We start from the raw sequence: 14,429 nt of genomic DNA, 5'->3' as shown, positions 1-14,429 counted from the left end.
ACCGTGAGGTATCATTCAATTCAATCGATCTTACATCTTGGAGATTGAGAAATACAATATACCTAATACATATTATATGAGCCTTAAAATGTTGATATTTTAAGCTTTCGTCTCTATGTTTATATACAGTAAAATATGAATGATATAAAATGTGAATAAAAAATGACTATGGTTAGTTATGGTTTGTCAAAAATTGTGAAAAGCATTAAAGAAACCGTACTGCTGAGAGCCAAGGCATGTCGACATGAGTGGTAAGATTTAATATGAACACATGCATATACATGTACATGGCTATATATATAATTAATTTTTTTAAAACCAAGCTATGCAGACGGAAGTTTTGTGTAAGAAACAAACAAATAACAACCCACATAATCTACGTTAACTACGATAATTGTCATCAAACTCTCTCTGTGCCAGCCTAGCCATAGTGGAAAACGAGCTACGACCGACTTACTCCACCTAACTAGCAGACGTAAATTTACGACTAAGTTAAGACCGACGTAAACACTACTCCAGTTTGGTGCAACTGGCTTTTCTCGGGCGTAGCATTTTGCGCCCGGTTTACGCCGGCGCAACTGCTACGCCTCACTTACGACCGGTTGGTGCAACCGGGCCCAGCATTCTAGGAAGATAAAAGTGAGGCCCGCACTTTGGGCTGGACACTTAGACACTTATACACTTGGACACTTATACATGTACACTTATTCACTTGTTCACTTAGGCGCTTAGACAATTATTCGTTAGATTGTTCCTTTAGAAGCAATATCGTCGCGTAAGAAGTACCTGTACTATCTGAGCAGAACCGATCGACAGGGAACGAAAGTTTAATTCAGAAGGCGTACTCAGTTGTACCTCTCATCCGTGATCCAATAAAAGCCGCTTGCCTGGATTAAAGAAAGATCAGGACTTTGTTGTTCTTTTCCTATCGCATATACCCCCGTGTCACGGATCCCAAAGGACGATAACGCGTCATAAATAAAAGGGAAGAAGACTCCACAATTAAAACCCCTCGTGCCATATTAATTAACATGGAAATAACAGATTAATTTTGTTCGTTTTCTACATGAAAGTTCTTCATTCAGGAATGCCAGAAGGTCTCGACAGTGTTCCTCCTGGTTAATTAAGACGTGTTCTGTCTCCAGCGACTGCTGCCCAGGTGTGAAGGCGTCGTGTGTGTGTTTGTGTGTGTGTGAGAGAGAGAGAAAGAATTAAAATGCATGTGTTACATGCGTAGACTGGATGTTTGCATTTTTATTCACTTTGCACACAATATCTGCCCTCAATCTTATGTATAAAGGTCATGAGTGCACGCTCCAGCAGGCACCCGTCTATTGAATCCATTTTAAAGTATTACGCAATATTAAGGTTGTTCAGTTCTTATTTCTTTCAATTTTTTCTTTCCAGTCTGGTAACTTTTATGACACCCCCAAACGTTGAATAAAGATAAGATTTGGGTAAGATTTGAGCAGATGGTTCATTTTGAAATCTCTAGTACATGGACGTCAGCTTTCTCGGTGTTCACCATGTCTAGGATTATCATACCTATCCGAGGATTATCCAGATTCATGGGACCTGCAGAAGGCAAGTTAGCTGTATGTTTCCAACCAGTAAGGAAACTGGGAAAGCTTATCGACCTATCTCAAACATGGATATCCCGCAACGGGCTTCACCTGGGATTTCCGAGATTTTTCCAACCAACCCGAGGAGTGGTAATACATGTATAAACCGTCCCTTGAGATTGAAGAAGGTGCGTGATCATCTTATAATAAACATCCATTCTTTTTATGGGATACATACTTTACATACTTTAAGATGAATCCTAACTTGTCTATACACGACATGTATTCATCATATATACAGTCTCAGGGAACGGGACAGGATAGCCTGTTCTCGGTTACGGCTAAGTGCTCATAGTTTAGCTATTGAAATGGGGAGATGTAATGGTCACGCCGCCCCAGAAATATGAGACTGTGTACATGTGGAACTGATGTTCAGACGGAAGAGCATGTAATTTGTTTCTGTCAAATAACGAAACAGTTAAGAGAAGACTACAATAGGCTAGACTTTAACAATACGGGTGACATTAATACAATGGCTAATTATGCCCATAGATGTTTGATGTTGTCGGAGACGGAAAGGTCGGAGGATTAACTGTATATGTAATTTACTTTTTGTTTTGTTTTGTTTAATATTGTATTCTGCTCGGAGACGGTTAAATAAAAAATCTATCTATCTATCTACAAGTTAAGTTTCTTAGCGATGTTTAAACCTTACAACAGCATACTTTTGTCTTTATTCTTTTTCTTCTCTCACTTACAAAAACCGTTTCAGATACCAACCGATTACCCGCTGTTGACTGGATCAGAACACTGGAGACGAAAAGCTCGAACGGTTTTCCAGCGTATGGATGCCAACGCCGATGGGTACATGACCAAAGAAGACTAAGTGACTTCTTCTAAGATCCTTGCAGAATATCTGGGCCTCACTGGTGAATACAATTAGAATTTTTTGCATTAATTTGATGTTTGAGCATTGCTTCAGCTGCTCAACAAGATATACTTGTGCGAACTAGTCGATCCTATGCCTTTTGTTCGACATTCTCACACTCTCTCTCTCTATTTCTGCCCCTCCATTCTATCATGCTTTGTGCAACTTTTGAATTCTTATTATACAACCACTAATATTGACCAAATATCGGTAGGTCCCGTGTGTGAGCCCGTGGTTCATTTTAAGATATTTCGTTCTTTTCAGGCGAAAGAGCTGGGCGAATTTTAAGCAGTCACTTGATACCTGGGCAGCAGTTACCCTCTACCAGGGCCACAGATTGATTTTTCACAGATATTCACAGATATGTCTCTAGATAAATAGACAGCCATTTTAGACTGATGTCACCCTGTAATGGAATCTCAAGGCTGATTACATGGCTGGTAATTGTTTGCATAACTGCTCAGGCACTGCCAATATGCAGGTCCAGACTAAGTACGCTTAACAGCAATCAAGACGGGTAAATGCTCTGACTTTAATCACGTGGCTAGTTTCAGCAGACAGCGGAGCCTTAGACCCCATTGCCAGAGATTAGATCGATCCAACTAGATCGACCTAACTCCCTGGGGGTTCACGCTAAATAGCTGTCAGCCGAGCGGGCACGAAAGTTAATTACCCCCTTACAGCTTGTAGTAGGCGGGACGGACATTTAAGCCGGATTATCTGACAGTAATCTAGTGAGACTCCCCATGGTGTTAAATCAACTAAAATCTATGGGAATGCGCCCTTAGACGGGTTGCGTAACGAGCAGTTATCGCATCGACGCGAAGCGAAGCTCCTGCAGAGCGAGTACAAAACCTTCCGCGCGCGGGCAGAGTTAATTGTTTCCTCATGGTCAAACGTAACAGAGTCGCCTCAACAAAAAATGTCCACAATTACTGCGGCCCTGGTAGAGGTTAATCGTTAAGAATGCCTGAGATAAACGTATTCGTAGATTACGTATTCGTAGATAAAGCAACGTTCAGTATATCAGCATATATCAGCATGTACATGTGTGCATTAGATATTCTTAATTTTGCTAGTTTATTTATTTATTCACATGCAGTGTTTGTTCTCACCTCGGACGAAATTGATAAAAATGTCCCCAGTGAGTTTATAAGGCATTATTCCAGTCACGCAGAAAGTCTAATATAAAGTAATACGCTATGATAACTAATCCCTAACACATGTTTCATATTCTTTCCAGACATATCACGTTCAAGCCACTGTTAGATTTTAAATGAAGCTTGACTTTGGGTTTCATTTAAAAAGAGATTATGTTTTCAAATCTTTAGGACACTTCTGTTCAGTATGTTTCGGATCATCTTACCCTTAAAAAGTTCTATTCCATTTCCAGTGAAGGCAAGGTGCTAAGGTTGTTCAGCCCTCCCCTCATTTAGTTACTTAAAAATTTTTCAGTCTAGTAATTTTTATGACTGGGTTCCCATACTTAAATCAATCCATCTGGATCGACCTAACTCCCTTGGGGTTCACGCTAAATTGCTATCAGCTCAAGAGGATTAAATGTCTGTCACGCCTACCGAATCAGCTAATTACCCCTTAACAGCTTTACTAGGCGTGACAGACATTTAAGCCGGTTACGTTGATAGCAATTTAGTGAGACTCCCCAGGGAGATAGATCGATCCATTTATTTGTGGGAATGGTCCCTATGACAGCCTCAACATTTACATAGAGGAAAATCCCGGGCTTCATTGGGGTGGATGGTACCTGTGCATTTTAAATTCTCTAGCACGTCTCATTTCTCCACAAACACCATGTCTAGGATTATCGAAGCTTTCCGAGGAATAACCAGAGTCTTACAACCAACAGAAACCAGGTTAAAAATACGTTTCCAACCAGTGAGGAGACTGCAGATCAATTACTCTTCACAAACATGGATTACCCGCAACGGTCTTGGCCTGGGATTTCCGAGATTTTCCCAACCCAAGCGAGAGGTGATGAACCGACCTTTGAGATTAAAAAAGGTACTAGTATGTTATAATTTTTTAATGCATATCTATATTTTTCATATTAAACCAGGAATTTATTAACCGTGTAATCTAAAGTCTGAAACAGTATACTGAAGCAGCGAAAAAAGGAATGAGGCGTATGGTTTGAATATGAATGCTGAGAAAACTATGTTGCTACCAGTAATCAAAGAAGAAAATGACAGTGTAGAAAGAATGTTGGTTAAAGGAACATTACTAAAGGGCGTCGATCATTTAACATATCTCGGTGCATAAATCCAGAATATCTTGTTACTCCAGGGTGTTCTTTCAAACCACGTGACTTGTTTCAGTAGACTGACAAGACAAGACAAGACAAGACAAGACAAGACAGGTTGCTTTAAAGAACATTTATTTTCAATTTTGAAAAAAATAAGTTTCCATATTCGAATTAAGTCGAATTTTGTACAAATAAACGTATTTCAGATGCCCGTTGAGTATCCACCGCTGACCGGCTCGGAACACTGGAAACGCAAAATGCGCACCGTATTCAGGGCCTTAGATTCTAACAATGATGGACGTCTTTCCAGCGAAGACATGATTTTGAGTGGGAAGCGTGCAGCACAATATCTGGGTCTAAATGGTAGTTTTTCATAAAATTGCAACTTTGAATTCCAATTCTATTGTTATATTCTCTTTAGTATAAAAGAATAAATTGTCGCCAATTAAGGCGCCATAAATGCCAAATGTTTCATTCTCTCTCTCTCTCTCTTTTTCAAAAATAATCCTTTACTTTTTCAGAGGACCAAACTGAAGCTATTGTAAAACTACGCTTGCATATCTGGAAGGCAGCGATCGAAAAGAACCCAAAAGGTGAAATGGCCGAAGAGGTATCATTCGATGCGTTTATACAGAATCGTATCCTGGCTTTCAACGACATGAAAGCCCGACAAGAGCTGTTCTCTCGAGTCATTTCCGTGGAATTCAACACCATGGATACAGATGGTGATGGAAAGATTTCTCCCAAGGAACACGCTGCTTATTTCCATAGTTTAAACATCCCCACGGAGCACTCGAAGAAGATCTTCGATGTCATGGACACCAACAAAAATGGCTACATCTCCGTTAAAGAGTTCGGTGAGGCGCATCTCGATTTTTGGCTGGGGGAAGACCCAAACGGCAAATACGATGAGCTCCTCGGTCCTTTGGTTGACTGAATATAACAATGATTTAATAACCACTAAAAATGAACAGTTAAATACAAACAAAGTCGATTTCAAAGAAAACATACGGTAACAATTGCCTTCATGGTGAAGCTATTTTGACACACGTCAATCACGTGACAGATCAGACAAAATTACGGCAAATGTAAAAATTAAAAAAGCGTTCCATACTAACCCCTATTTATTAATTTTAATTAAAATACAAGTATAACATGTATATGAATAAGGCTTATCACATGTGCGTTAGCTCGAAGTTTTACGATATTAAATGCCGTCTTATTTCTTGACGCCGAAAAACGATTACAAAACATTGGTCAAAAAGGTTGTCCCACCCCCATTTCCATGTACTTTTATTTACAAATGATCACCTCACAGCTGTGAACTGTTAGAAATAGTGCTTTTTATTACGGAAACCGTTTCTAACATGATTAATGGTTTAAAAATACAAAATAGTGGTGAAAATATACACATTTTATACCATTTAGTATGATTTATAAGAGGTACCCCCGCAAATCGACTGTTTCACTGTGACTTCTAAAGATGTAAAGAAATGTCTATAAAATTGAAAAGACACCATGAAAAGTCACCAAATACCCACACAATTAGCATTAGGGTGTGCTCGTTAAAGATCACGCTCCTAACAGCGTGTGCGTCTACCGCGTACTGCAATTATCTCCTGTAGATGGCGCGACAAGCCTTCAACATGGGTAACAATTCTGTTATGTGGGATATTGTCCCATTCATCCTAAAGAGCGTGGCGGAATTGGTCAAGATTATTTAGGAATTGGTTCTCCTCTGCAATGCACATTCCAATTTATGCCACAGGTGCTCAGTAGGATTAATATCAGGACTCAAAGACGGTTGTCCCATCCTCAGAGCCCTGTGTTTCTGCAACAAATCGTTTGCCAGACGAGAGCTGTGAGCAAGTGCGTTGTCATAACGAAGCCAGTAGTATCCCTGAAGTCACCTCTTGCAAATGGAGTGAGATTTCTGTTGAGAATGTTACATTAAAATGCCCCTGTTACGTTTTGTTCCAAAAGGAACAATGTACTAATACCATGGGCTTGGAATGTTCTCCAAATGCGGATTGATCTAACACCTCAGGCGATATTACCCTACACACACCCTTCCGAGAGGCATTTTTTAACATGTCTATGGACTCTCTTTGACCATCGATGGGATACAAGAAATAATTTGATTCTGCATCAAAATCGACTTCCTTCCAGTGATGGATGGCCAGGTTCAGGTGCCTGTGGGATCACTGAACGTAGCATTCTCAGCTGATATCTCATTCCATTTTCAAGAACTGACTTTGGGGTTTACTTCAGGCTTTATCATGACTGCACACTTGCTCACACCTCTCGCCTGGCAAGTGTTTGTTGAAGAAACACAATGGTCTAAGGATGGAACCACCATCTTTGAGCCCTGATATTTAACTTACTAATCAACTGTGACATGAATTGGAGTGTGCAATGCAAAGGAGAACCAACCCCATAAAAACGTGGACCAACTCCCCCAACTTGTTTAAGAAGAATGGGACAATATCCCACAAAACAGAATTGTAACCCGTGTTGAAGGCTTGTCGCGCCGTCTACAGGAGATAATTGCAGTACGCGGTAGACGCACACGCTGGTAGGCAGGTGACCTTTTACGAGCACACCCTAATGCTAATTGTGTGTGAATTTGGTGACATTTGATGGCGTCTTTTCAATTTTATAGACATTTCTTTACATCTGTAGAAGTCACAGTGAAACAGTTGATTTGAGGGGGTACCTCTTATAAATTTTACTAAATGGCATAAAATGTGTATATTTTCACCACTATTTTGTATTTTTTAAACCATTAATCATGTTAGACACGGTATCCGTAATAAAAAGCACTATTTCTAACAGTTCACAGCTGTGATGTGATCATTTGTAAGTAAAAGTACATGGAAATGGGGGTGGGACAACCTTTTTGACCAATGTTGTATAATGTTTCAATTTGAGTGATGTAATGGGTAATGTGCCTCTATATCTAGACATTACAGTATGACATGGCACTGAGCCAAATATTGAATATAAGTGCAGAGCTGTTTCTCATAATTTCAAGGCTTACATTTTTTGTGATACAAATTCTGCTTAAGTTATGTGACACATAAAAAGGAAGAAATACATATCTTTTATGTCATTGCTGCTTTAATCCTTTTAATGTATGAGCTTTCGTATTACTCGGTTGAAGGACTCAGATTTTTCTATGAATGTTGTCACGTATTTCTCAGTGTGTGTATGGCTGATTAAGAGAATATGTATGAGGTCAACCGCAGTGTGTAAGCTAAAAGTTTTACAATACAAAATGCGGTTTTATCTCTTGACACCAAGAAACGATCATCAAAACATGTTTATAATGTTTCAGTTCGCGTGATAGTCTATAAGGTGCTCCTGTTATCTTTTCCAACCATTTCCACAAAAAATAGTTTAACCGTGTATATGCGCGTTATTGTTTGTGGAAAGGTGACTGACAAGGAATAGGAAGTTAACGGACCCAAAAGTAATAACTTAGGGACATTTGGAGTTTATGACATTCGACATTTTGACATTTTGACATTATTACATTTTTACTCGCAAAAAATGAGATGCATGCTCGTTTGTCAACGTATTTTCTGACCAGACTTCCATAGAGCTTTTATTAGCATGACACGGCATGAACAAATGAAACAAGTTCGAGAGAAAATAGATATCAGTGTAGAGCTGTTTGCGAGCAATTTCAAGGTGTTTTGATCACGTCGATACATTTTTTTCTGATTTAAATTCAGCTTACGTTTGTATTTTCACAGAAAGACGAAATTTTGTTAGTCATAGTTATCTCTAAATATGTGCTTTGTTTTGTACGGTTGATTGGCGGTTTTGCAACCTTCCATTCTGTCGTCTGGTTGTCATTTGAGTCTTAATTCGTACGGTACTATTTAGATGTCACAGTTTTCTGCAAAGATAACAGAAGAAGTTTATATTCGGGAAACAAAGTACGCCCATGAGTTTCGCAAGTTTCTTTAGTTTAGTGGCTATGTTGATTTTAGTTTGTTATCGGAACAACACTCGACTGGCATATCATTTTAAGAATTTCGGATCAGGATATAACTAATGCCCTACTCAGAGAGTGTCACACAATGACACCAGATGCCATACGAGATAAAAAAAAAGAAAGAGTGACCCGCTGTCGCTATAGCAGGTCACATAAGGTGAAAGATATTTGATAATAATGTGCATACGGAATAAGTCTGTTTACACCATATGTTTTCCTTGGTCGACGTGTAAGATGTTTCTTTGTTATGTAGGTTACTATCTCATTTGCAAGAAAATACATGGCGAAGAGACACGTCTGTTTCAAAAGTTCACTGCCATTTGCATTTAAACTGTCTGTCTGCTATTGAATGACATTACTTTTAAATACAAACAGTATGCATGGCGCTGAACGTTGATGAGACATTAAAATCTAGTATTCTAGTTTAAGTGGTTTAACAGCGGGATAATTCTAAATACTACCAAATACTGACTATTTCTTACATTGTTCTTAACACTTTTAGATCTGCAAGAACTGCTGGAGTAAACCAGGAAATTCCTAGTAAGTGTACCTTCAAACTGCTCAGGGTAGTAGGAAATACAATTACTAATCTTCCCAGGTGTCAGATATATTCACTTTAAATCGTATTTTCTCTGGGAATATACCATTTTATTCAATCTGCGAGGGGAATAGTGCCCTTTTACCCACATCCGGTTATAGTCACCTCACATTTATCTTCAACAACTTCACTGGTTGCCAAAAAGAGAACACATTTTTTTGTGATCATTCTGCTTTTTACAACTAAGCTCCGTCATATTTACATATATGAACTCTTCTCATCTTTTAAAAAGGCATTGAAGACATCTTTGCATGAAGTTTTACATTTAGTGGTGATTGACTTTCTATTGATTTCAATTGTTTGGGAAAGAAACGCCTCTTAATTTTACTTATTAGTTCATCAAATCCCGTAATCGGTTTTCTTGACTCAGAGCATTCAGCTGTTCATATTGAACATACACAATTGATATTTAGTTTGAAACAAAAATCATAAAAAACATACGTTAGTGTCTTGACAATGCATAATGAAAAGTTTGACATGTGGTGGAGAGAAGAATAGAGATAACATCGCTGTCACAAAGGTCTGGACATTTTGGCCTACAAGTATTTTGGCTAAATCCGTCACCCTGCTAAAAGACGATAATTGCAGAAGTAAAGGCAGCAAAACAACAACCATCTGGAATCCAGGGCCCGTTGACTGTGCCATAGCAACATTGATTTCCCGATGGCATACTGAAGGCACGAAAGACTTTAAAATTGCAGAACTAATTTCTCTGCACATTTCAGCACTTTTCCCTATGTCACCAAGATGCATCATAATAACTGAAACCATAGATATACAATCCAGCAACTTGTTTGAAGCATTTGGTTTCTAGATTATGAAACAATTTCGTAGTAAACACTGGCGAATTTCACTCAGAGCGGAAGAAAGTAGAATATCTAAGCCCCAAAACGGCTTTAAACATTTGTAGTTTGCAACTTTCGCCACAGCTTCGGCTGGGATTGCCGTAGTGAATAGTGACAAATTTATCGGGTTTCCAGAAAACTATAATTTTGCTGAATAAAGGTCTAACGCGCACTGTTCAAGGAAACTGCCAGGCTGTCACAGCAGGCCCCGGTTTCACAAAAAAGAACTTAATTACCAAGGTAAATGGTCACATGGGCAAGTTTTACCCTATCAGGAGCAGTGTAGCATCACTCTCATGGAAATCCTAGTCAACTAAGCCAGGTGACTGACTTAAATTTTTTTGTGAAACTGGGTCCTGGTATTGACCATCCCTAGTCAACTAAAGGTCCAATAAACTCATTGTATTTACTGTTTGGGTCTTCACTCAGCCAGAAATCGGCGTGACCTTGACCGAACTCCTCGATAGAAATCAACCCATCTTTGTTGGTGTCCAGGATTCTGAAGATTTTCTTCGAAGATTCAGTAGGGATGTTGACGCTGTGGCAGTATGCAGCAAATTCTTGGTTTGATATAGCTCCGTCGCCATTGGTATCCATGGTGCTGAATTCCACAGAAATGACGGTATTAAACAACTCTTGACGGAGGTGCAGATTGTTAAAACGCTCCATGCGATTCTTACAGAATTCCTCCTCCGACAATACACCATCCATTTCATTTTTAGAACCCGGAATGATTAATGACTTCCAGATGTTCAGGCGCAGGTTTAGAATAGCCTCGGCTTGTTTATCTAGGATAAAAAAGCATATGTTCTCATTGTTCCCATTTAAATTTTTATTCAGTGAGAAATGAATAACGTTTAGACGCACATCCTCTCTATAACCTCAGAAATATATATATATATATATATATAACCTATATTCAGTGAGAAATTAATACAATTAAGACCTGCATAGTCTCTGTAACCTCATATATATATATAACCACTAAGGCAAGTTCTATCTACCAGTAAATAAAACTAAACAGTCAAAATATTTTATTATATGCATTTTCAGAAGGCTGGGAATGGGGCCAGGGAGGATAAAGTAAGGATCGAACCCTTCTTCTGATACTCTATATTCACCAGTTTACTTGAAAGTACTAGCGTGCCCTCGTTATAGCTACCATTAAGATCCAAATATTGTGCCATGCGTCGAGCACTCATCAGGTAATCTTCTCTAGTAAGTAGGCCGTCGGAATTTGAATCTAAACCCCTAAATGCAGTTAGCATTTTACGTCTCCAGTGCTTAGAACCAGTCACCAGCGGGTAGTCTATTGGCATCTGAAACGTATTTGGTTTGCATTTCAAACAAACCTGTTTCTTGCTTTTTTTGTAATTTCAAAATAACAAAAAGAAACGGTACGAACTCAATAACTACATGAGATTAGAAATAACTCATTTGCCTTCAAAGGTTCACAATGGACATAATATTTTAACCCCAAAAAGACATATCTTCCGTTTTCAGTGCAGATATCTACAATTTCGTGGTGCAAGGTTTACAACTATATCAATATATTCATACTTAAATACCAGCGCAAAATATCCAAAGAAACACGAGAAACACTTAATAACACTTAACTGCATTTGAGTCACAAGAATTACATTGGTGTAAACAATATGAGCTGATATTCATAGTTAACAGCTCTTCAGTATATATATTTTTAGTAAATGGGATAAGACCGCATTTCATATTTAAAAAAATGAGTTAACACTGCACCAATTATTTACGCATTGCTGGTAGTCCATCTTTAACACGCGTTTCGTGATATGATTTTGCTCGAAGGAAAACTCCCTGTTTCAGTAAGGCACAAAGTTACAGGGGTGGGCATTGGCCTCCCCACTACTCAAGGAAGACGTATCAACAGTTTATGCTTGTATACTGGCTTCCATTGAGCAATTTCCTAAATCTGATGTAAACTAGCAAAATTTGCAATAAATCTCGGACCTAACACTTTTTGCAAGAACCTCTTCATTTAAAAGCAAAAAGAAATTAGTAGGAACCTTCTCATTTAAATAAAAATAAGCGTTAAGTTTGCAAAAAAAAAAAAAAAAAAAAAAAAAAAACTACACTTTCTTGAGAATTTACGGCAAGTTTGCAAATTAAAGAATGAAAGACAGAAATCAAGTATGTATTCAAAAAATTATTAAAACGGCTAAACAGACATAGTGTCCTACGAGAACCAATAAATACCTAAACTTCTCCCTTGACTTAAATTGCTCAAAGATTATGAATATTTGCCTTTGTTTAAGTACGAAACTCCATTGTTTCTGATGAGTGACTGTCTACACGAGTGTTGCCGAACTGTTCATACATGTACCATACTGAAAAGAGCCACGTTTTGCTGAAGACCAGTAATATTGATACAGCGTAGGTTAAAAATATATAATTAGTCGATGACAAATGAGCATGAAGTGGAAATATGATGAACCATTCACTTTTGTTTATTATAAATAAAGATAAATGAACTGAATACACGTACATGCCCTTTGAAAAAAAAATGAAATATTTTATATAGAAACAGTGTGAAAATCACTAGTATTCGATTGAAAGGAACCGTGTAACTATCTGTCAATTAACGCTATTTCCAAGTTCAATTACAGAGATTTCCACACCCGACCCTGTTTTAACGGGTGTTTCCAACCCCATCGCCGTAATAAATCCTATCCATTGGCTTTCGCTGAAATTGGGCAACAACAGGCATTCGCCCCTGACCATGTCCACCTGGGGCAGCACCGTCGTATACATCCCCGCCCACTAACCCCGGTTGAACGTCATTCACGTAAACATCCCCGCCCACTAACCCTGGTTGAACGTCATTCACGTTAACAATCCTTCCCACCAACTCTGGTTGAACGTCATTCACAACCAATTTCCCACCTGAAAGAGCACCCTGCTGGCCGCGTTGATTGCCTTGAACGTTAGACCCGATATACACATTACCTACGTTGCTACCGGGTACCTGAACGTTGTTAACGACGGGTCCGTTAGGTCCAGTATACAAAATGTTCCTGGTGTTGACGCCAGCAACCAAGGCGGGTACCAAAGACGATGAAGAGGAGACACCGGTATGCTGTGGAAACTGGCCAGGATCAACTCCCTGGTTTGTATTCGCATTGCCCGCTTTTTTTCAAATCACGAGAGTCCGTGGTGTTAACTCTGTCCCCAATGTAGATGGCGCCACCATCGCCACCATTGTACACGTTGTCTTGTTCATTGTCACCATAGACGGCGCCAACACCGTTTCCTTTATAGTTTGCCCCACCACTTGCTCCATCCGCCTACCACTACAGGGAAAGAACACTTAAGGGGATAATAGCTCTTCGTATGATATCTATATTTCACAATAAAAACATCGTGAACAACTCATAGAAATATAATATATTCTGTTTTACCACAAAAACGGCAGTTATAGCTATTATTCAGATATCTGAGCTTGTCTTCAGATCACGTGACCTCCATTGATGGCTGTACTCAGTCATAATCTCTTAAGAGATTTTACCAAAAAAACAAGGGACTAACTTTGAATGTAAAAATGGATTCATTAACCATTGGTAAGTATGGAAAAATTGTTGTTTACTCCAGGAAAATTCATTTTTTGGTCAAAACGAAGAGTGTAAATTCAGTGTAAAGAAACAATACTGTAACATGAATTATGGCTGCAGATTAGATGACGCCGTTGGAAAAGGTTCAGACACAATCTAAAAACATAGGTATTTATTTTTTGTCAAACATTAAAGTTCATCATGATACGCATAATCGCTTACGTTTGACCATTCTGTGGCTGTCATGCGAAGGCAAGATTTTAACGAAACACATGCCGTTTCCATCTCGTAATATACATAGAATTTCTGTACACTTAACTCATACTTAAACGTGATGTTCATCATTTGAAGTTACTTACCAACACATTGCTGCTGATTACAAGGAAACAACTGAACGCTCGCCCCAGCACATGCTTGTGGTCCGTACTCTCCACCTGCGGCCTTTTCGGTGAACCACATCTTCATTAATAGACACTCACGGTGACGAATCTGTATCCCTCCCCCCGCAAGACGCCGCGGCCGTGCAGGGCGTGTATTCGCTCCACAACGCCCAGGCGGCCGAGTACACGGTCCTGGGAAAATTTGGTGGTGGTTGTACGGGTCCGACGGGGGGTGTCTGAGGCGGCGGGGATTTTTTGATTCCTGTAGG

At 39.1% G+C, this 14,429-nt stretch overlaps 2 protein-coding genes across 2 annotated transcripts; one reads left to right on the top strand and one right to left on the bottom strand.

Moving 5' to 3' along the window:
• Positions 1 to 4,193: 4,193 nt before the first annotated feature.
• LOC106157288 (sarcoplasmic calcium-binding protein-like) lies at positions 4,194 to 5,997 on the top strand. Its single transcript, XM_013532896.3, has 3 exons — positions 4,194 to 4,512; positions 4,960 to 5,116; positions 5,275 to 5,997. Exons 1-3 carry the CDS (start codon positions 4,249 to 4,251, stop codon positions 5,688 to 5,690), a joined length of 837 nt encoding a protein of 278 aa, XP_013388350.3. The 5' UTR covers positions 4,194 to 4,248; the 3' UTR covers positions 5,691 to 5,997.
• A 3,008-nt stretch (positions 5,998 to 9,005) lies between these two features.
• On the bottom strand, positions 9,006 to 11,512 carry LOC106165204 (uncharacterized). The gene is made up of 2 exons (XM_087012383.1): positions 11,362 to 11,512; positions 9,006 to 10,987 (listed from the first exon to the last, which is right to left on the bottom strand). The coding sequence occupies exons 1-2, from the start codon at positions 11,465 to 11,467 to the stop codon at positions 10,572 to 10,574; spliced, it is 522 nt and encodes a 173-aa protein (XP_086868509.1). The 5' UTR covers positions 11,468 to 11,512; the 3' UTR covers positions 9,006 to 10,571.
• Between the last annotated feature and the right edge of the window lie 2,917 nt (positions 11,513 to 14,429).

The sequence above is a fragment of the Lingula anatina genome, chromosome 5 (assembly GCF_051362555.1).
Source record: "Lingula anatina isolate TDL-2025a chromosome 5, LinAna3.0, whole genome shotgun sequence".
Classification (NCBI taxonomy): domain Eukaryota; kingdom Metazoa; phylum Brachiopoda; class Lingulata; order Lingulida; family Lingulidae; genus Lingula; species Lingula anatina.
This window is presented reverse-complemented; position numbering and strand designations above follow the sequence as displayed.